At 47.1% G+C, this 22,521-nt stretch overlaps 1 protein-coding gene across 2 annotated transcripts in view; it reads left to right on the forward strand.

Moving 5' to 3' along the window:
• OSBPL5 (oxysterol binding protein like 5) overlaps window positions 1–22,521 on the forward strand; it is a gene marked incomplete at its 3' end in the record, with an annotated part of 170,814 nt that overhangs the window by 93,964 nt on the left and 54,329 nt on the right. For both annotated transcript variants that reach the window (XM_082284502.1, XM_082284501.1), the window contains exon 8: window positions 4,888–4,972. In XM_082284502.1, coding sequence (XP_082140628.1) covers window positions 4,888–4,972 — 85 coding nt within the window. The remainder of the gene's footprint in view (window positions 1–4,887; window positions 4,973–22,521) is intronic.

Genomic DNA, 22,521 nt, shown 5'->3' on the forward strand with positions numbered 1-22,521 from the left:
ACCTCCCGAGAGACACTAAGAGCCACATCTTTTGGATACCTGAAGACAAAGCTTAAATGTTGCTGTATTTGTTTCCCTGTCAAAACCAGTGACAAAACCAGAGTTATTGCAGACATAAATTCTCTAGGAGACATCACGAGTGTAAATAAGGCATTCCAAGCTGATGCCTTGCTTCAAGGTGGTCAGCAGAGGGAATGGAAATGGAAAGACTCACGAGAGAGCAGTGAAAACACTTGTCATGGAATCAGAAGTTCTGACAAAAGGGAGAAGCCCTGTGGGAGCAGATCAAGTAGACACACTCCTCCATGCAGTTAATTGAACAGTTTTAAACACAGCTATACAATCACTATAAAAAGCCTTTCCATTTTTAATAAGGTAGGAGGAGAGAATTAAAATTAACCTCAGCAACCAGGGGTGTGAGCTGCTGATTTCTGCCAACAGCTCAGCTCTGATTTGTGCCTAAATGCATTGCTTTTGCTTAAAGTTCCAAAGGTTTCATTGCTACCTTGCTTGTTATTCAGTTTTGAGAGTTTTGAGGCCTTTTAAATTCAGAGCATGCACCTAAGAATGTTGTTGATGATCTACTGTCTGTCAACAAAAACATTCCTTGTGACTTGACAGGTCAACTGAATTCTTCTGAGAAGCACAGTCAGAGGAGGTAGTGAAAAATAGAATCAAAAGTGCAGTCAGATACTGAAAGGCAGAGTTGCTGACAGATCTGAAGTGTTGCATTAGGATGCCCTTCCTTTGATGTGAGGCATCCCAAAGAAAGAGGAGGTTTTATTAGTATATGTATGTATTTAAATATGTATATCTAGTTCTTGTGTCTCTTGAGAAAAAATATGGTAGAAATAAGAATTAGTGTACTAAATGTGAAGGGAAAATGTTTGTGTACTAGAGGAAGTCCAAAGAGGTTTAAATTTTAAAGTCAAAGTAATATTCTAAGTCTCCTGAGACATACTTAGAAAGCTATATTTGAGCTGCATAGTAGGATAGTCCCTGAAACCTGAGTTCAGCCTGGATTGTTGTGTGTGATAAATGCTTTCAGCCATGAGGTAAACACCAACATACACATCAGGAAGAAATCCACCAGTGAGCTGCTTGATGTCAAAGAGGCTGTCTGCACTCTGTCAACAGTTTAAGGCTGAAGCTGCTAAAAATACTGTTTTATTTTATGTCATTTCACAGCCTCCTTTTAAAGCAACTGGAGGAGAATTGACTGATCTACATTGGTTGTGTATAACTAGGCAAAGAAAGTCTGTTTCTCATGAAATACATATTCACCTGAGCTTAAGCAAAAAGCCCAAATTGCTGTCCATCACAATAGAAATAAGATCTGGATAAACGCCTTTCCCTCTTGGCCAGAATGGCTTGTGAAATTTTCAGGGGTTATTCAAACTAGAGTTGGTGGTCCAGCTTTCACTCTCATCAGTGGATTTGCAGTTAACTCAGGGTAATTACTGAACACCTTTGTACATATTGGCCTGGCTGCCCAGCAGATGTTTGGAGCTAACTCTGGGGTTCAGACCTGGAACAAATGTGTGGTTCAGGCACTGCCATAGGCCTCTGTGGTAGTAGTAGCCAAATAAATTTGATGTGCAGGCATTTAACTTCAGTTAGAGCAGGGTGAGATTTTGGGGCACCTTTCAAGATAAGATGTAAGGCCATGGCTTGTAGTTGAAAGCTAAATACATGCACCAGGGTATTGTTTTTCTTATAAAGCTCTCTGGGGTCTAGAGCTATCTTAGAAGCATATTGCTGAAGGAAAGAGTTCTTTATTCTACACTGCTTCCCTGGCTTTTTGAGACTTTCAGCCTGAAACTCCTTTGCAGTGTACATGGATTAGACCTTTTATCTATTTGTTCCATCCAGGCCCTTGTAAACCCAAGACCAAAACCGTCAAGGTCCCAAAATCAGCCAGAACTGCAAGCAGCAGTAAGAGAAGCTTCCCCCACATGCCCCAAATGCTGCTGCAGAGGCGCTTTGTCCAATGTGTGAAGGCAGTCTGATCCCACACTGCTCCTGGGAAGAGACATTTTGCCAAGGTGGCTGCAGGAGACTGGGGAATGCCAACCTACTAATTCCTGTGAGGGTATGGGTGGCTGTCTTCTTGCTTCACAGAGGGAGTGTAGGGCTATCAACTGGCAGGGTTTGTCTGCCTGTCCCAAAAAGTGTCCTGGAAGAGGTCGTATTTCCCTTCAAGCTTGCTCAGAAGCTGGCTGAACAGCATGGTGTGGGAGGGCTTTCATTATCTGCAGCCTGTTCTGACATTTATTTAGAACAATAAGTAAGTTGGGGTCAGACGCACTGCATCTGGGAAAACACATAATTTGAATTTTGTTGGTTTGTAAGAACCTTGAGTCATTCCTTTTAAAGAAAAAGTCCTTGTTCTGGGCTTTTCCAGTTGTTTATTCCATTCCAGAAGACAACACAGTTTGTTCATCTTCATCCTTACAGTTATCCACAACACTGTTAGTGAGATTTTTTCCCCCCCGTTTAAGCTTTGTTTATGACTCTCCAAGATGTCATGTCATACTATCTAAAACTGTCAGTCCTCTCCATTTTTCAAAACCTAATCACCCCCTGTTTGATAATGCCTTTTGAGTCTTAAATCAGTTGTAAAGACAGGAACAATCTAAAGGTGATCCTTTCTTAGTTGTACTGCACAGGGGCTGCAGCTGGGCTCTGGGTGCTGGGGCAGCTAGGATAACACTCACTTTTTGTGAGAGATGGTCATTGGCATGGTGCTCAAAGGCTGGGAGACAGTGCATTGTACTGTGCAGATACAGAACATCATTTGATCTGTGCAGATGTTGGTTTTATTTTTATGGCCCACTTCCTTTTTTTTTCTGTGGGAAATGGCCCCCTCCATGAGTGAACATGCCTTACTACTGAATATGTTTCCTTGACAGGGTGACCTGGCTGCTTCTTGAGTTTATCCACGTGGCTAAATGCCTGTTAAAATCTTGTGTTAATCTTCTTCCCATCTCCCCCCTTTTTTAAAATGCTCTGTATCTGTGCCATTAGGTTGTGGGGTTTTCCTCAAGCAGAGCAAATATCTACCTCTGCACTGAAAACACAAGTAATGGTGTTACCAATAGTTCTCCAACACCCTGCTCAGCTGCAAGATACTGAAAGGAAAAATGCCATGGGGAATGATGCCTGATTGCATTAATGTCACTAGTAATGTCTTGAGCTGCTCTGCTCTGGTTTGCTAATCAAATCTCAACTTTGCCAGTCCTGACTATTAAGCCTGTAAACAGTCTTAATTTTGTGAACCTCTTGTGGGAGGGAGGAGAGGAAAAAGAAAGTGAGTAACAAGGATCCCAGTTTCTCCTGGCATCAGAGGAGCCCCACAGATGTGAAGGCAAGAAGCTTGACTGGAGACTGTTGTCTTCTCAATGCTGCGTCTTCGTACACTCAGAATTTGATCCTTTTCCTACTCTTAATTCTGTCCAAATTTTGGTTTTCTGAGTATAACTTAAAAATCCAGATAAAATCACTATTTAACTTTGAGGCACTTATGTACTGGAGCAGTTTTCAGTGGCAGTCACAGTTCCACGCTTATCAACTGGGAGGGGGAAATCCTTCTTGCAAGGAATGTGGTTGGATACTATAAAGGCCCATGTAAGGGAGGAAATTAATACTCAAACTGCAAAAATCTGCCTACAGATTTTCAGCATTGTCTGGTATTCTCTAGAAAGTCAAGGAAGTTTGTATTGGAGCATCCTGGAGAAAACGGCTTGCTCCCCCCCTGCAGGCAACACAGTGGTCATGCCAGTATTGGTGATGTCTTCTGCCCTGCTTCTATTTCTGACATAATGTCTGCATGTTTGAAAAAGGATCTGCTTTTGTGTTATTTGTTACAAAGTGAGGAAGAGAAGGAGCTGGAGGAGGCTGAGTCACTTTGAAAATGCAATGGAGGAGGAGGGATTTCTATTTATTTCAGTCAGGTTATGGCATGAAATCCATACCATGAAGAGTATGAAGCTGTGCTTACTGCGTACAGGAACTGCTTTTTCTTAGCATCTTCTGGAGTTCAGAAGAGAAGGAAACAGAGAGGAGATCAAGGAGGGAGCCTGTGGTTCTGCTCAAAGAAGTGCCTCATCCAGGATGGACTTTGCTTCCCTGGGCATCATTTTTGGAGGGTCATGCTGAAAGGATGGTGGCAGGATGTTTACAAGACACTTTTTTTTTGGCCACGGTTTCTAAACGAAAGGCAAATGAGCAAAGCCTGAAGTGGCTGTCACCTCAGGCACCACGGCATAAGGGTTCTCTGGATTTAAAGGTGAAGGACTGCAAACCAGCAACATGTGCCCATGCTGGGGGACCTTTGGTCCTCAGTCTGTGGTTTTCCCTTTCCTCACCTTTCCCACAGACTCACGATGAAGGTTCCCTTTTTTTTATTCCTTCCAGGAGAGCTGCTGTTGCCTCTCTGCTTGAGGCAATCACGGCACAAGGTGTGGCTCTGCTGCTTTTGTGGTGGTGTGAGAAGGGTGTTTCATTGTGAGTGTGTCAGGCTGTGGGCAGACCCCAGGACCACCTCATGGACCAGTCCCTTCAGGTGTTGCTCACAGGTTTGACTGATTTTGTCCCAAGTGACAGCGATAAGATCCTTCCATTCCTGCAGATCTGAATAAACATAGTAGGTTTTGGGCTGAGCATAGGTTAGATCAAGCCCCATTTGCATAGGAGCTCATTACTGCCTCGGAGCTGCAGCAGCAGTATCATGATTACTAATCATGGAGTCTCTCCAAATTACTCCATGTGATCCTGCCTTCTTTCCTATCACAACCATGCACACTCTGCCTGGGAAGGGTGGAAAGACATTGAACAGTCCATTGCAGCTTCTGTGCCTTACATCTTTCTGTCTGTGTGCATTTCCAGGGACCAAAGGGAGAAAATGTTGGTTCGATCACTCAGCCTCTTCCCAGCAGCTACTTGATTTTCAGAGCAGCCTCCGAATCAGATGGTAAGTTTTGGGGTTTGTTTGCTTTCTCCAGATAGCATACTTTCTGCTAGTTAAGAAGATAGGTTGATGCAAAAAAAAAATGGTGGCTTGCCCAGCTTGAAATACTGCTCTTAGCAATGATCAGAATAGGCCAAACAGACTCCTGGCAGATTTCACTGCCCTCGCTGAACAGCCACCTCTCTGGCCATATGTATGGAAGAAGGACTTAGGCTTCTGATTGAGGAAAAACACCAAGTCAGTATAAAAGGTGGAAGGAGCTGATCCCAAAACTGAGGTGAGATGGGTGTTTAACTGTTTCTTCAGTTCAGCAGAGACTTCAGTGTGTTATCTGCCTACATCTTAGACTAGGATCTGTTGGAGGAAAGTGGTGTGGCAATAGTAAAGAGCTGTCGGTAGATGTCTTTCAGCCACCTGAATTTTCCTGTAAACAGTTTGTGCTGTGGTTTTCAGTCTAGCAGGCCCAGATGCTGGTGACTCCACATGTCAAATACTGTTCTGGGAATTCACAAAATTATGGAAAGTAAATTTAGGTCAATATATAACAGACACGCCAGCTTGCTATGTGGGAATCTCTATAAGTTACTTTAGCAGACCTAAAATATCAGTGATTCGTAAGTAGAAAAGAAGATTAAAAACATGTTTTCATTCCACTTGACCTTCAGAGTAATTTTTTTTTTCATAGCAAATTAACCCAGGCTGTTCATTTTATGGGGATTTTTCACCTACCCCACCAAGGAGGCTCGTGTATTCCCATATGCTCCTTTGGGTCTCATCTACAGTAACTGTAGGGACATAAGGACTTCTTATGGAGCAAAATGAGCTTTGAAAGTAATGTCCTTCTGGTCCAGTGATTAGGTTTTACATTTTCCTAAGGGCTGGAAACGAGACAATGCAAATGCACCTTTGATATGACACTTAGAATACGAGAGAACCTTCTTTCATTACAGACTTCTGTGCTGTTTTCCTCCTGCTGTGAAAAGAGGACAGTTCATGGTGAGGGACACCATCTTGACACTGAAAACTGCTCGTAGATGTCAGTTGTACTAGTTTGAAAATAAACTAGTGGGAGGCACCAAGTCAGAATAACAATTTCATAGGGAAATAAAAGAAAATGAAATAAAGGCAGAAAACACTGGTTCAAACTGAGAGTCAGGATACAACCTGACACCCTGTTAGTCAGGGTGGTGGTGCCAGTCCAATAAAATGGTGGCTGCAGTCCTCCTGAAGTGGTGGATGTGGTTCTGTCGAAGCAGTGATCCTGCAGAAAGGGCCTGCTCTTCCTCAGAAGGTCCAGTGGTGGCTATGTAGCTCCTGTCCTCTGGGAATCTGGTGGAAAGGTTGTCTCTGGTGTTCAGAATCTCAGATTGCTTCCATCCGGTGAATATGCTCCTGAAGACCCTTCAAGAGGATTGGTCAGATTATCATTCCTATACCGTCTGGAGTTCTGTGCGAGAGAGACCGGAGCAGCGTTGACTCTAGATGAGCTTCTTGTGGTAGTTGTCCCTCTTTTTAGTTCATGTACCCTGGCTGCTAAGGAGGAGGTGGGTTTTCCATCCCACTTACTCGTATCTTGTCCATGTTCCTGAAGGAAAAACCAGAGACTACCTCGTGGGGTGTATCCTCTGTCCCTGGTTGGGGGACACCTGCTCCTAATGGCAGAGACTCTTGTTGGTTCTGGTGAGATGTGGTAAATCTCTTCCTTAAGTTCCTTTTTCAGTTTCTGATGGCTTTCCTCAATCAAGCTCCGGACTTGCTCAGCCAGCCTTGTTTCCACGGACGAGACATGGGTGCAAAACGTGGTTGTGACGCTGTCCTTGTAAATCCTCAGTTTGTTCACCAAGACACCCACCCTGTCCTCACCTTCCCTCCATTGCAGCGTTGCCAGGTAACGGGAGTATATCTCTGGTCCAAGGCGTGCAAACCTCAACCACATCTGTGAGGTGCACTGGACACCATGCAGGCTCTTAGGAAATCTCTCATCTTCTGAGAAAATAGTCTCCAGCACAGCCAATTCCCTCAGGCACCGGATACCTCGTTCCATTGTGCTCCATTTTCCTTGGTGCACCTGAAGGTCTTCTTTACAAAGGTACCTGTCCCTTACACTTGTAAGCAGTCGTCGCCAGAGGCTGAGAGTTTCTTGGGTTCTCCCGATCCCCTGGTCAATGACCACATCCCGGGACAGAGATCCCAGCTGCCTGGCCTCACTTCCATCCAGAATGGTGTCATTGGCTGCAGCGTCCCAGATGCAGAGCAGCCAGGTCAGGACAGACTCGTTTGTCTGGCGGGTGAATTCCCTCTGCAGGTCACGCAGCTCACCCAGGGATAGCAACCGAGTGATGATCTCTGGCTCTGCCTCTTCTGCTGGGTGCGAAGGTCCTGCTGCATCCTCGTCAGTCACAATGCAGGCTGATTTGCTTTTTGATTTCTTCTTCTGAACGGGGGCAACTGCAATCGGTTTAGGCTGTTCTGGTTCAGTGACAGTTTGTGTGGAGATGCTGACAGCGCCTTTGGTTTTTTTCTCCTCTGTGTCAGTCTGCGTAGACATGGACCCTGTTGCTTTGGTTTTGGTTCCTTTCTTCTCTGTGACAGTCTGTGTAGACATGGTGTTTGTTGTTCTGATCTTTTTTTCTCTCTCATCCTGAGGATGCTGTGCCATAGCTCTGATTCAAAGCATGGTGTACATGGTGCAGGCTGTACAGAGAAGACAAAGCAGAACTAACAGCAAGACTATACTTTCTTTGGCATCCAGAGAGAACTCAAGATCTTCAAAAACTGCAAAATATCTTCAAACTGCTGTGTCAGGCCTGAAAAGCTGGAAAAAAACCATTCTTTAATCCTCCCCCAGTGGCTGGGTGTGATTGTTGAGGCCCCAGATGTAGCAGCCTAGAATAGGACAAGCAGACAAAGTTGAGTATATTTAGCAGCAGGGGAGGTCCTGGGTGCAGGGGAACCAGCCAGAGTCACGACACGAACACCGATGCGATTTGAGCGTTGTGCTCCGCTTTATTGTTTTTCTTACACCAGCTTATACTTTGCAAAGATACACGCCCTATTCCCACGAGACAGCCTCTAAGCAGTGGGGGAGCCGACCGCTGTATTCCTTTTCCCAAGGCTGTTCAAGGCTGCTGGCTAGCAGGTGTCTTGCAAGCCTATCTTCAGCCTGGGGCCCTGTCAGGGGCACTTCTGCACCAACCCTGGGTTTCCCAAACTGCCCAGACTGTCCTGAGGTATCATATGCCCCTGTTCCACAAGGAATTCCTCTACCCATCCCCCAATTTCTTTTTGGGCAACCCAGGCCTGGTTGATGATCTTTCGCAGCCCTGCTTTAATGCAAGAAAAAATACACCCAAATACTATTAAGCCTAATATAACTACAAATAGCAATCGGCAGCCTTCTACTACCAAGGTACGCAGCCATCCGGTGATACCCAGACCCTTAAGCCAATCTCCAATAGGGTTGTCTGTCTCCCGAAGGTTGTGTAGGCCCCTCTGGAGGTCCAAGAGGTGCTCGTGAATTGAGACAGAATGGTCAGAAAGATTCATACAGCACATACCCTGGAACTCTTCACAGCTGTGGCCGTGAGCTAATAGTAGAAAATCAATGGCTGCCCGATTTTGTAATACTGCATGCCTAACACTAGTAAAATCTGCACTTAGCTCGTCAAGCATCTGCGAAGTTATGTTTAACTCATCCCTCGCCCAGCAAGCAAGTTTATGTAAAATTGTGTGAGCCCTGGCTGCTGAAGTACCAGGTAAAAACATAGATGCTAGCAAAATTATACCACGACTCCAAAAGACAGGCTCTTCATTTCTTTTACATTTGAGCTCATGGATTGAATGCCGCACCCTGGTTTCAGTGCGGTGGGTGATATTTAAGAGTTGATGCAGGCCTGGATGGAACAGGGTGAGTTTCCCTAAGCAGCACGAACCCCCATGTGGGCTGGCAGGAACTCCATTCCACGCATGGTCCCTGCATATTAAGATGTACCACTGGGGAGGTGTTTCAGGGCTTGACTCATGAGGTTGATTCAGGGGTAAATTACTTCGGACTCGTGGTTTCTCAGAAACCAGTCTGCAAGAGGGTCAACAGTGGCCCAAAGGCGCTTATTAACATTTAATTGATTGGTAGTGGGAGGCTTGAATGTCATGTAACCATCCCCAGTCTGGTTTGTGGAACCCAGTAGATCTAACTCTTCTGGTGTCCCCATGGTGACACTGATGCTTTTCAAGAATGCACCTTGCCAGCAGGCACGCTGCTGCACAGGCTTGAGTCCAATCAGCCCGGAACACTTGCCATTGTTTGTGGCGTTCCCTATCAGGGAGCTGTTGTCTAGCATCCCTCGGAAGTCTTGCGGGTTAAAATATGGGACCCCGATTAAACAGGTGCGAAATGGGTCCCCTGGTGTGGCCAGGCTCAAACACATGGAGTCTTGCCCCGTTAATTCAGCTAGGGTGACAACATGCTTTGTCTCTTTTGGATGGCTGTCAACATTGCGTGGGACCCGGTTAGGATGCTTATGAGAAGCAAACGTCTCAGAATGTTTGCGGGCCCAGCGCTGCTTTGTCACTTCCCAGCGCTCGGGGGCCACCACATGCTGCAGCAGAACATGAGAGTGCTACACTCTCACCCTAACACTGCAACACTCCGTACTGCCTTCACTTGATCTAAATGGGCAGACAACCGATCAAAGATGTCCGCCAATGCCCTTGTCTCAAGACAGTGAAAAACACTTCCCCACTCTACCTCTGAGTCTGGTGCTATATGCAAGAATTTACACAATTCCCCTTCTTGGCTCCACCTTCAGAGAGGGTTCCCCGACACCCACCACAAGTCACTAGCAACCACCCAGGGCAGTTGTTACATTCGCCACAGAGTCTTGCTATTTCTCCTGCTACAGAGAGTGGTGGATCTTGGCAAGTTCTCAGCCCCCTCACTCAGCCGCGGCTGCAGCATCTCCCAAGGCTTCCCAGGACGAGGATCCCGGAATTCCAGCTGATGAAGTAGTGGCATCACTTTCCTCAGGAGCTGATGCTGACTGCGCCTTCTTGCTTTGGGGTCCTGTATGCGTCGCACAGCACCACTTGCTGGGCACCCACAACGGTCCCTCTGGGGAGGAAACACACATATATCCTGGACTGTTAAATAGCACTGGGCTGGGACCCTCCCACAAACCCATTCGAGCGTTACGGTACGACACACTTATTCCTGGAAGGGCCTGCTCGATTCCCCTACGAACTGTCTGATGATGGATTGCCACTGCAGGCTCCTCCCTATCCCTGGCCAGAGAGAGGAAGTTCAATGTAAACAGCACCTTGCTTAACCACTTACTTGGTTCCATCTCTCCCCCTTTCTGTTGGCTCAGATATTCTTTTAGTGTACGATGGGCTCTCTCTACCACTGCCTGACCGGTGGGCGAGTGTGGGATCCCTGTGATATGTTCTACCCCCCACTGCTGCATAAATTTTTCTAGGCAACTGCTAGTGAATGCTGGCCCATTGTCCGTTTTGATCTTTTTGGGTACCCCCATTACTGCAAGGCACAAGAGCAGATGCCGCTCCACATGCAGTGCCTTCTCTCCTGTTTGAGCGGTAGCCCACAGGAAGTGTGAAAAAGCGTCAATTGTTACATGGACATAGCGCTGTCGACTGAACTCAAGGACATGAGTGATGTCCATTTGCCAGAGTTCGAGGGCTTTCAGTCCCTTGGGGTTAACTCCCACCCCCAACCCCGGGCCGTGATGGCTACAGCGGGGACAAGCCTGTACTATGCCTTTAGCTTCTGTCAGCAGGATCCTAAACTGTCTCTGCAGGGATTTTGCATTTTGGTGGAACAAATCATGGCTACATCTGGCTTGCTCAAAAGTGCTCGCCGTCGGGAGATGCACTATGGGGGCACAGGTCACCGCCTCATCTGCATGGGCATTGCCCTTTCCCAGCCCGATGTTCCACTGGTGGCTTCGAACGTGCAGGATACAGTAGGGGTGTGTCTGTTGTTGCAGGGTGTGCCACAATGTAATGAGCAGTCTGCCCAGATGTTCGTTGTTGGTACGCCGGATTTCTGCATCATGGATCCGTTGGGCTACTCCAACGACATATAGGGCATCGCTGACTACATTCACCGGTTCCTTCGACCACTGTTGCAAGGCCCATATCACAGCGTGCAGTTCGAGTGTTTGCAAGCTGTCAGCCAGTTCTCCCGCTATGACATGAGTCTTCCAGCGGTCATTCTCTTTCCATGCACAGGCGGCCTGCTTTGTCTTCCTCCCCGCATCTGTGAACACTGTGAGCCCTAGTACCGGCCGTTCTACATTCAGCAGGCGGTCCAGCCACTCATAGCTCCCCAGCAACTGCGCCAGCTTTCCCTGTGGGTGCTTGTTATGGACCACGCCGGTGAATCCGAGCAGAGCTTCTTGCAGTGCCTCCGCGTGGCGTAGCATCCACTCCAAGTCTCCTGTCTGGACTGGTGTACTGATGTCCTCTGCCTCCCTGCCGTCCGACTCCACCACTCGGTCACGACTCTTTTGGATTAAAAGCGTCACCATCTCTACCCTGGACTGCAGTCTGAAGCATGGCTGAGTCGGCAGGAAGATCCATTCAAGAATCCGGATGTCCTCCCCCTTTATCTTTTGCCATTGGTGGATGATGGCATGTGAACCTGCTGCACCGATCAGGGTGATGAGGATGGCGAGTAGGACTCCTTCTTCTCTGTGCGATACCCATGCATGCCGCAGCTTAGCTGCGACCTTGGCGAGAGCTGCTGCTTGGTCCGGGGAGCATTCCCGAGGTTTGGCAGCGTTCGTCCCGTGCAGCCATGGCAGGAAGGGGGCGAGGTTGGCATTCGTGATTCCCGCGACCCTGCGGACCCATTGCAGATCTCGTAACAGCCGTTGTGCATCATGGAGCGTGGAGATTTCTGTGTGTAGCTTGATCTTTTGGGGCCTGATTTGCGAGTCTGATATGTGCTGGCCCAGGTACTTCCATGGTTCAGTCTGCTGGATCTTCTGGGGGGCGATCTCTAATCCAATCTTATGTAGGTGTTCTCTGACCCATTGCATCTCTTGGTCTGAGAACTCTGTAGCAGTAGCTATCAGGATGTCATCCATGTAATGGTAGATGAGTGCTTCCGCGTAGCGTCGTCGAATCGGACGTAGTGCCCAGTCAACATATAGCTGACACAGCATGGGGGAATTTTTCATTCTCTGGGGTAGAACAACCCACTCGTAGTGCTTAGTAGGCTCACTGCTATTCTTAGTGGGCACTGTAAAGGCAAAACGTTCTGTGTCCTTTGGAGGCAGTGGGATTGTAAAAAAACAGTCTTTTAAGTCAATTACAGTGATTTGCCATCCCGCTGGGATCACTGTAGGAGCTGGTAGCCCAGGTTGCAGCGCCCCCATAGTTTGCATGCGTGCGTTTACTTGGTGAAGGTCATGAAGGAGGTGCCGTTTTCCTGACTTCTTCGGGATCACAAAGATGGGGGTGTTCCATGGGCTGACCAATGGCTTGATGTGTCCTGCCGCTAGCTGTTCTGCAACAGGCTGTTCTACTGTCTTCAGCCTTTTGTCTGTTACCGGCCACTGCTCAACCCAAACATGGTCATCTGTTAACCAGGTGAGAGCCTGTATGGGTGGCTGATTGTCAGCGGCCATCAGCATAAATGCTGGTCCGTGGTGAGCACAAGGCCTAGCTGTGCAAGGATGTCACATCCAATCAGGCCTTGTAGGGTGTGAGGCAACTTCATAACGTAGGGGCGACACATAATATCTTGATTGTTCTCAAACTCTAAGGTAATTGGGATTGCACTTACATGGGGGATTTGTGTTCCTCCCACCCCTACCAGCGTGGCTGCTGGTTTTTCCAGTCCCCAACCAGGTGGCCATACCGCCTGGTTAATTATGGTAACATCGGCCTCTGTGTCAAAAAGCGGCTGTATTTTGATGGCTTCTGCTCCCCTTCACAGGATCACTTGCCTCTGAGGTCTCTGGGCCAGGTTCAATGTCCAAAACACATTGAACCCAGAGGACCCAAAACCATGGTCTCAGCGGACGTTGTTGTTGGTGGTCCCCCGTTAGTCATTAGGGGAATGGGGATGATTTGGGCAATGCGACTGCCCTGCGGCATAGTTACGGGTGGTTGCAGCGCGTAAGCTATGATCTTCATTTCGCTGGTGTAGTTGGCGTCGATGACTGCAGGGAGCACCACTATTCCCTGCCGGCTGGTTGATGACCGCCCCGCGAGTAGGCCACCCAAACGAGGGCCATCTGATGACAGGGGGCTCTTAGCTGTGGTCGGGATCAGGGTGACCTGGCGGTCCGTCAGCGTGACTTCTATTGAGGTTGCCACGTCCACTCCGAGGCTCCCTCGGGTGGTGGGCTGGTTCTGGTGAAGGAAACCACCAGGGTTGCACTCGACTCGTGGCTCTCTGGCGCGCTCAATTGTGTCTTGGCGTGAGACCCCACTGTGCTACACTGGCCATTTCCTGCATGGTGGCTTGCTATGGTGGCATGGTTGCCAGAATTGCAGCGGTGGCACCACACCGGTTTCTGGCAAGTGCACCTCAGGTACCCCTCTTCACCGCATCGGAAACAGGCTACTCTGCCCGTCCGGGGACCAGGCGGTGGGCCAGCAGCCTTCGTCCCCTTCTGTCCTTGCACCCCTTTGGTCATTGCTGCGGCGATGACTTGTCCCTGTTTGTGCAGGACATCCTGCAGTGTTGCAGTAAAAGCAGCTGTTTGAGATGACTGCTCCGCACGACTAGTGCGCACGAGCATCTCGGCTACTCCTGCTCCCTGGGGCAGCATGGCAAGAATCGCCTTAGTTTGCTTATTAGCATTTTCAAAAGCAAGGGTCTGGAACATTTGCTCTTGGAGCTCTTCAGAAAGCTCCGTTGCATCCTTCAAGGCTGCTGACAGACGGTCGATGAAGTGACCAAATGGCTCAGACAGCCCCTGTTGGATCGTTGCAAACGGAGGTGACTTCTTCTTATCAGGTACTGATAACATGGCTTTGTGAGCAAGAGTCTGTGACAACTGGTGAATGACTGTGGGCATGGTCAGCTGGGTCACCGTCACTCCATAAGCCCCGCTCCCAGTTAGCATGTCAGCTTGGAGCGCATACAGTGGGTCTTGCGTGTCACCTTGGTGCTTGCTAGCTTTTGTGCTAGCTGCTTCCACGTTCGCTCCCAGAGCAGGAACTGTGAAGGGGTTAACAACAACTGTGCGATGCTGATGCAGTCATTAGGACACAGGACATCTGCTGTAAAGATAAACTGCGGAATGCTTCGTGTAGCTTCAGACCGCAAGCCATACGTGGTGACTGTTTGCTTGGCTTGCTGCAAGAGCTTCCAGTCATGGGGTCCTCACTTTGCAGTGTCCCCTTGTATCAGTACAGGACAGGCAAGGGCATCCACTGTGTGCCAGTCACCCTCGATGACTGCGTCATGGACAACCCCATTCCATCTCCTTGGCAATGGATCAGTCCTCCCCGTCAGGGCTGATACAGATGATGGCTGCACCTCCCCTCACAAGGAGGGAAGGGCTGCAGGCACTGTGCCCGATTCTCCTGATGGGAACGTGGGAGTTCTGGTGGCTATCTTGACTGGTGGGGCCAAAGGACGCCAGGGTGCTGATGGTGTAGTATCACAGGCCTTGGACTCCAGCGTGTCCTGCCGTGTAGATAATTCAGCAAGCTTTTTGATTACTTCATGCATCATCTCTTGGTGGTTCTCTTCCTCTTGGGGCTGACCCCCGGCAGCCCTGGCTGGCTCTGGCTCTACAGGCGACGAAACCGCAGAGGCTGCGTCGTTGTCAGACGCTGATCCGCTGTCCGGCAGAGGGGCGCACCGCCAGGCGCCAGGACCGCTCGTTTCTCCATTGCCTGCCTGTGCCCCGCCCCCTGGGTCTGGCGCTGGAACTTCCGCCTTCACAGCCATTTCTCCCTCAGACTTTGGAGGGGTAACTTCCTTCCCTGCCAAGTCCAGCAACTCCCACAACGAACGTATGGGTGCCACTGTGCCCTTAATCGGTCTTCCCGCGGTCAGCCCGAAGAACCGTGCAACCCTGGACTCCACCCTGGTCTCTGGCCGCCGCTTCGTAAGACCCCCATCTTTTTCCTTCCCGGAGCCACCACCCCCTAAAGCTTCCATGGTGGCCGCAGCCACTGTCCTCTCTGCTTTCATCCCTGCAAGAGTGCTAGCTACGGCTCTCCAGGTTAAGCCAAGAGCTTTAGCTTCTTTAGTTTCCTTTCCACCCTCAATCGTGGACAGCCACAATTCATTCCCAACTTCCCACCACGCTTCAGTTGAAAACAAAAGCGAATTGTATCTCAATAATCCATGTTCCCAGGCCCGTGTAACGAGGGCGTTAAGATCTCGGTCTTTCACAATCTGGTCTCTCTTAGACAGAATACTGGCCAGGATTCGATTCCCTGCCTCGACTTCTATAGCTTCTCACTCTGTGGGCATTCGCTGGGCCGCGCGAACTGTGGTCTCCGGCCACTCCGGCTCTGAGGCTTAGCCCCTGGCTTTACTCAGCTTTGGGGCTTATTCTCCGGCCTTTTACTCGGCTTTGAGACCGGGCTCCTGGCTTTACTCGGCTTTGGGGCCACCTGCTCTGACTCCCCAGGATCCACCACACCGATACGATGAATTCAGAATCTTACCGCGTTTAAGCCAACCTGCATGTAGCAAAACTCATTCAGGTCCCTGCTGTTCAGACGCCAGGTTTAGCCGAGGGTGGGGGGGGAGGTCCCGGGTGCAGGGGAACCAGCCAGAGTCACGACACGAACACCAATGCGATTTGAGCATCATGCTCTGATTTATTGTTTTTCTTACACCAGCTTATACTTTGCAAAGATACACGCCCTATTCCCACGAGACAGACTCTAAGCAGTGGGGGAGCCGACCACTGTATGCCTTTTCCCTGTTCAAGGCTGCCGGCTAGCAGGTGTCTTGCAAGCCTATCTTCAGCCTGGGGCCCTGTCAGGGGCACTTCTGCACCAACCCTGGGTTTCCCAAACTGCCCAGACTGTCCTGAGGTATCATATGCCCCTGTTCCACAAGGAATTCCTCCACAAGTATATATTCTGAATTATGGTCATTGCCTCGGTGGTTATCATGCAGGAGGCATAATAGACTAATAAAGCAAATTTTATACCATACCCTGGTCTACACAGGAGCATTACAATTGGCAGATAGTTCACCATGTGCGGAAAAATATAGGGAGCTAGGTACAAGACCCATATAAGCATGTTGAGCATCATAGTGAGTAGGTGGCTTCTACAATACAAAATTGTGATTCTGACTTTTCTCAGCACCCGGCCCCACAATGGGCGCCAAAAATATGTACTAGTTTGAAAACAAACTAGTGGGAGGCACCAAGTCAGAATAACAATTTCATAGGGAAATAAAAGAAAAAGAAATAAAGGCAGAAAACACTGGTTCAAACTGACAAGAGTCAGGATACAACCTGACACCCTGTTAGTCAGGGTGGTGGTGCCAGTCCAATAAAATGGTGGCTGCAGTCCTCCTGAAGTGGTGGATGTGGTTCTGTCAAAGCAGTGATCCTGCAGAAAGGGCCTGCTCTTCCTCAGAAGGTCCAGTGGTGGCTGTGTAGCTCCTGTCCTCTGGGAATCCAGTGGAAAGGTTGTCACTGGTGTTCAGAATCTCAGATTATATCCAGGATGGAATGCATGATTCCTCCCTCTGGGTGGAGCATCTCACAATGGGGTAATGAGTCATGAGGCCAAGTGTTGATTAGGCTCATTAACAGAAGATAGTCCAGAGGGAGTTATCTCTGAGTCATGTGGCAGGACAATGATGGGCCATTAACAGCAAGATAGTCTGGGGGGAGGAGGCAAGGAAACTCTGCCCCACCTGATTTCAACAGCTCATGAGGATGGTAATAGAATACACTGCAACCCAGGACATCAGTGTAGTGAAATGATATGAAAATAAGCAGAAGTTATATAGACCCATAGAAAAACATCTATTTCCTAAAATATTATGATTTTGTAGCTTATTTGTGTAGAGGAATACAGTATTCTAACCTGGCTCCAAATATCACCTGTCTAGAAAGGGATAGATTGATGCAACGATCTCCTCTGGGGAAAAAAAAAGTGCTGTGGGATAGAGGTGCTAAATTAGAGGCATTTCAAGCCCTAGTTATACAGAAAGCCTGCAGAACAGATATACAGAACAATCCCACAGAGTTCTTAGGCAACCAAATAGCTTCAACAACCATCTGTCAATCCAGGTTTTATAAAATATTATTTCTTTAGAGATCCATGCACTTGTCTTTCCACTAGTTTAATTATTAATTATTAAACCATAGAGCCAGCCTGGGAAAGAGATCTGTGGCTGAGCTTCTACTCTCTTTTTACAATGTCTGCCACAGGCCAGTTACATGGAGTAGAATAGATTTAGATTTGTTCTAACTAATCTTACCCATAAAGGCTCCTAAGGTAGCAATAGTCCCAAGAGATCATAGGAGGTAAGGCTTTTCTAGCTGTGATCTCTCTGTCTGGGTTGTACAACACATGCTGGAAAAGCACCCAAGGGACCATACCTGGTACATGAGAATTTTACGTGTTGGAATGCCTGTGGGAAGTTTTCTGCCCAGTTAATTATTACGTGTCTCCGGTGTCATAAGAGCTTAAAAAGTGAACAAATTTTGAAAGCCAAGATGTTGGCCAAGATTCCTGGGAAGCATGCAGTGGTCAGGCAGATCAAAACAGAGTTACTTTGGGGTTAGTGTGATTTTCCTTTACTTTGCTGCGTCTCTCCAGTAGAGAATCGTCTCCTAATATTAGATGGAAAGCTAATGTGGTCAAGGGAAGGAGTTACCGAGATGCCTCTCAATCAAATATCCTAAATGTGTATATATAAAGTAACTAGGGCCTCTTGTTCAAGACAAGTTATAAACTCTTGAACAGCACCAGCAGTGCCTTGGAGCCACCTGCCCAGGTTTGGAATGCCCACATTATGCCTGGTAGATTCTGAATCTGATGAGGTGATCATGACAGCCAAAGCTTTGGGATCTGTCCATTTAGCAGTGGACATTGCAAAAAAAAATTGATACTGTATTGCACCAGAAATATTAGCATGAAAAGTGGTGTACTTTTCAGCTGAATGAAAGTATTTGACTTCACAGCCGAGGTTAGTGAGCTGTGGGAAGTGGTCATACTTTGTGTAAGAAGGGCAGGATGTGACTCTCCAGACAAGAGGGAAGAACAGCTCCCTCCCAAACACATGTCCTGACAAATGGCCAAACACATGGGTGTCACACTTGGAGATGAGTGATTTAGAAATAGTATGTCACTAGGTCATGTAAACATATGCAAACAAAGACACAAGGAATAGAAACTTCTACATTTAAAGAATTCTTTATAAACTGCAGCAAGGGCTTGTACTTTGCAGTTAATACAGCTTGATTTTAAGCTTGGAAGACACGACTGAAATGGTTGTAGGCTGTTACATTGCTTCACCTGTTGTGAAGATGCATCTCCAGGAGGGTGTGCCTGAGTTTGTTTCATTTTTTTAACATGCTGGACAAACCTAGAGGATGCAAGAGAGACAGGAGATTGAGGTAAAATGAGCTAAGCCTGCTGAGACAAAGGGGGCAGGTGGAATCTGGGCCCTTGTGTATATATTTGTAGTGTGTTCACATTTCCCTATAGTGCAATACTATGTGAATCTACAGCGTCTCTAAAGGGGGTGTCCTTGCTGTGTTCTTTTTAACACAGTCTCTCATGTTAGTAGTGGAAAATGAACAACTAAGCATTTGGCAAATATAACTAACTCGTGGAGGCCTCTGACTTGCTGGGGAATATTGAGTTGCAGCATATGTTAGATGTACAGTTCGGCCATCCAGGCAGCTACATCATGATCAGCAGCTACATGGCCTACTTCTTCTCTCAGCATTTCAAAATCCCTTTTTGCCCCTCTGCTGTACCATCTGTGACAGACTGCTGGTAGGATTTAAGATCCTGACTTCTGGACAATCTGCAGAACCACTGCCCAGCTACAGCAGATCTCACATTCGCAGACTAGAACAGCAATCTGCTTTTTGAGGTGTTTTAAACATCAACCTCTGGAAAGGTCATGTCAGCCTACAGGGCTCAACCTGTACAAGTGCAGGGACTTTCTTTCTTAGCAGTTTCAAAAAAGAAGACTGCTTTTTCTAAACCAGTCGCTATGCGTGCATTTCAGATTTATGCTGAGGAGTGACTCAGAATTAATAGTTTCAATCTGTCCCAAGCTTCCTGCCCAGACCATTCTGGAGCTGCTCCTGAGATCTAGTTGGTGCATCCTAAGCATTTTAAGTCACCTGCTTAGCTCTCACAGTGAGGATCTCCACTTTGCCATGGGCACTGCTACCGCAGGGCGTATTCTAACTAACGGAATTCAAAGTGGTAGATTACCAAGGGTTAAAAGCTTAACAGTGGAATTGTAAAGCACATTTACATTTTACTCCCTATGTCTGTCCTCTATGCTCTGGGGAGGCTTCATTGTGTAACATGGATGGAGTTGTGTGGAAATCCTGACGGTCTGTCTTACAGGGTTGTTGTTTCTTTTCTAGGCATCTGGCCCTTCCCCCCAAACTGATGCTCTCATCTGGGGAGGAAATTAGGTTGATGAAATAAGCGTCACGCACAGAAGCAAAGAACCACAAGGAAGATTGCAATTTGAAACCAAGTTAACAATGAAATATATCTCTGGATCTTGGTAGCTCTGGAGAAAATAGAAGTTTTCTTTTTAGCTTTATGTCTGTGTTTCTTATTCCTTAGACCTTTCACAGCAGTTTAAAATCCAGGCTTTTGCAACAAGATTTCATTAAGTTCACTGCATAAATTGCACCTGCAGCTAATTGAGAGCTCACGTCCTTGCATCTTGACAGCCAAAGTGCTAGAAATCATGCACGCAGGCACCCAAGTGGTACAGCAAAATAAGCAGTCAGCTGAACACGATGACCTTAATGTTCACTGGCTGAACCAAATCAGCCTCTTCCTCACGATTCCTGATTTGTGTGCACTTGAGCAAGAATTCATCATTTCCAGGTGACAGTCTACTTCAGGTTGATTTTTAAAAGCATCTATCTTGTAAGTGTGAGGCATGAGGCCAAAGCTGAATGACTAATAATTCAAGAAGAATAATATTCCCATAGTGATGCCTCTCTGGGAGGAATGTGTGGTTTCTCGGCATGAGCCTTTTGAAGTCTTAATTGGCAAGAGATTCATCCCAGGTGTTCTGTAGCTACAGGAATGCAGTGGAAGAGAAGTGTAGTCCCAGACTGATATTTCTGTGTGTAACGGTGTGATTCCATCTAGAGCAGATTTTTCTTTCTGGTGAGTGCTGAGAGAACATTAGCTGTGTCTTCCATGACCAGCTGCTGCAAAATGTGGCAGATAGACTTGGCACATCAGATTATGAGTTATTCTAGGTGAGTGCAAAGAATTTCAAAACTGAATAGCTGAGTGTTTTCAGTGCTGCCTGTTTTTGTCCTGTGAGGTTTTTTTTAATTTTACATCTCTTCAAAGACTAGGACAGACTCAAGTTTTTCTTTGAACTGAACCTAGGTTAGCAGGATAAGCACCTTCTGTTTTGATTATTTATTTTTTCCGAGATGGAGAAGAAATTATTTTTGTCTCTTGGTTTTAGTAGTTCCTTTTGTCTCTGAAAAAAAAAGGAGTTGGTGCAAGCACATGCCTGCTCCTATTCAGCCTTGCAGCCTCCAGGTTTCTTCATGGTGCATGTGTCCTGCTGACCCAGGAAGTGTCCTGCAAGGAGCCATAGTGATTCCCATTTGCACAGCTGTATTGCAGGAGCCATCTGAAAGCATGTGCAGGACAACCAAGAGCCCAGCCAGTGTGGGTTTGGGGAAGGCAGGTCCTGCTTGGCGAACCTGATCTCCTTCTATGACAAGGTGACCTGCTTAGTAGATGAGCACTGGAACAGTCTGCCCAGGGAAGTGGCTGAGTCACCATGTGGATGTGACACTTAGGGACATGGTTTAGTGGTGGACTTGGCAGTCCTTGATTAACAGCTGGACTTGATGATCTTAGAGGTCTTTTCAAACATAAACAATTCTCTGTTTTATATATTTTGATTGGAGAAGAGCTTAAAAGCCTGTGGGAAGATTCTGCCACAGGCTGACAATATATTTCTGGGTTTCTCTTCACAATTAAAACAAATGCTTGGTTTAAGTCACAGTGTGTGAAAAATTATAACTGATTACATTTTTTGCATTGCAGCTTTAAACATCTCAAACCTTCTAAAAGAATATTATTGTAACCTTTTTTTTGCTTCCTTCCTATACACCCTTTTGGGCTGCCATTCCTCTCTGATGGAACCCACATCTTACATTCTTTCCTGATCTAATTACCCTGTATACAAAAAAACCTACTTGAGTCACCCACTCAAAATTAGAACATGTGAGAATTGAGTTAGCCATGAAGCCTTCATGCAGTACCGTGACTGTAGGTGACAGCCTTTAATTACATGGCCATATTCATTTCTCCCCTTCTGCAGTTCCTGAGGGACTGAGTAGACTTGTCAGGTAAGCAATTAAGTAATCCAAATGCTAGCATTTTTGTATCATTTTCACAATCCAGAAGAATACAACTCAATAGAAAGGTCACACAGATGTAAAAACATTACATAAAGGCCTTTAGCAAGGAAACAGGTTTATCTTGTGTGCAATCCCTGAAATGGAGAGGGTGTAATTTTATGGTGTTATGCTGCAATTAACACACCATTGACTTGCAGAGAATGTAACCTTTTATTTGCAGAGGGAAGCCCGTATTTTACATGTGGATTAGTGACATATGTTTGTTTGGATTCACAGCACCACCTGATGGCTGAAGGCCCATTTCTGGTTTACATTCCTTTGGCTCAATTTCTGTTAGAAATGAAAACAAGGGTGTACACTGATGCCATTTCTGTTTGCTGCAGGGCACAAGGAATGCTGACTGCTGGTGCACAGCTAGTTCCTCTAATGCTTTATGTATCAGCCTGGGACTATTAAAATGAATATTTAATGTTTTGGGGTTTTTTAATTTAAGCTCCTTGAATAAGTGTTCAGAAAAGAATCAAGTTTCTCATACCACCTCCCAGAGAGTTATCTAAAGAGATGGAAACCCTAGGTATATTGTGTAGAAATCTCCTCTGGTGACATGGTGAACCCCAAAGTTTTGACCAAGCCTGTAAGATCGTGTCAGTACCGGTGAACATCCGTGGCAGCAGGATGGGGATAAAGAGCTGCCCATGGGTCATGGCCAGCATGGGCTGCTCTGCCTACATCCCCAGGGAGGGCTGGGCTGCAGGGGAACAGTAAGGGGGATGTCTGAGGGAGACTTGGGGCCTCCCTTGCCTCAGCCATCATAGATAATGAGTGTATGTGAGAGCTGCAGAGCACTGAGGAGATGACCTCGGTGCTGCCTCAAAGGGCTCAAGCTGCTACAAATCAACCTACCTGTCAAAGCACCTGATTTTAGCAGCCTATTTAATATAAAAATATCTTGACACATGCAGCATTTCCAAATGTCAAATCATGCAG

The sequence above is a fragment of the Coloeus monedula genome (genome assembly GCF_965178545.1).
Source record: "Coloeus monedula genome assembly, chromosome: 6".
In the NCBI taxonomy this organism is placed as follows: domain Eukaryota; kingdom Metazoa; phylum Chordata; class Aves; order Passeriformes; family Corvidae; genus Coloeus; species Coloeus monedula.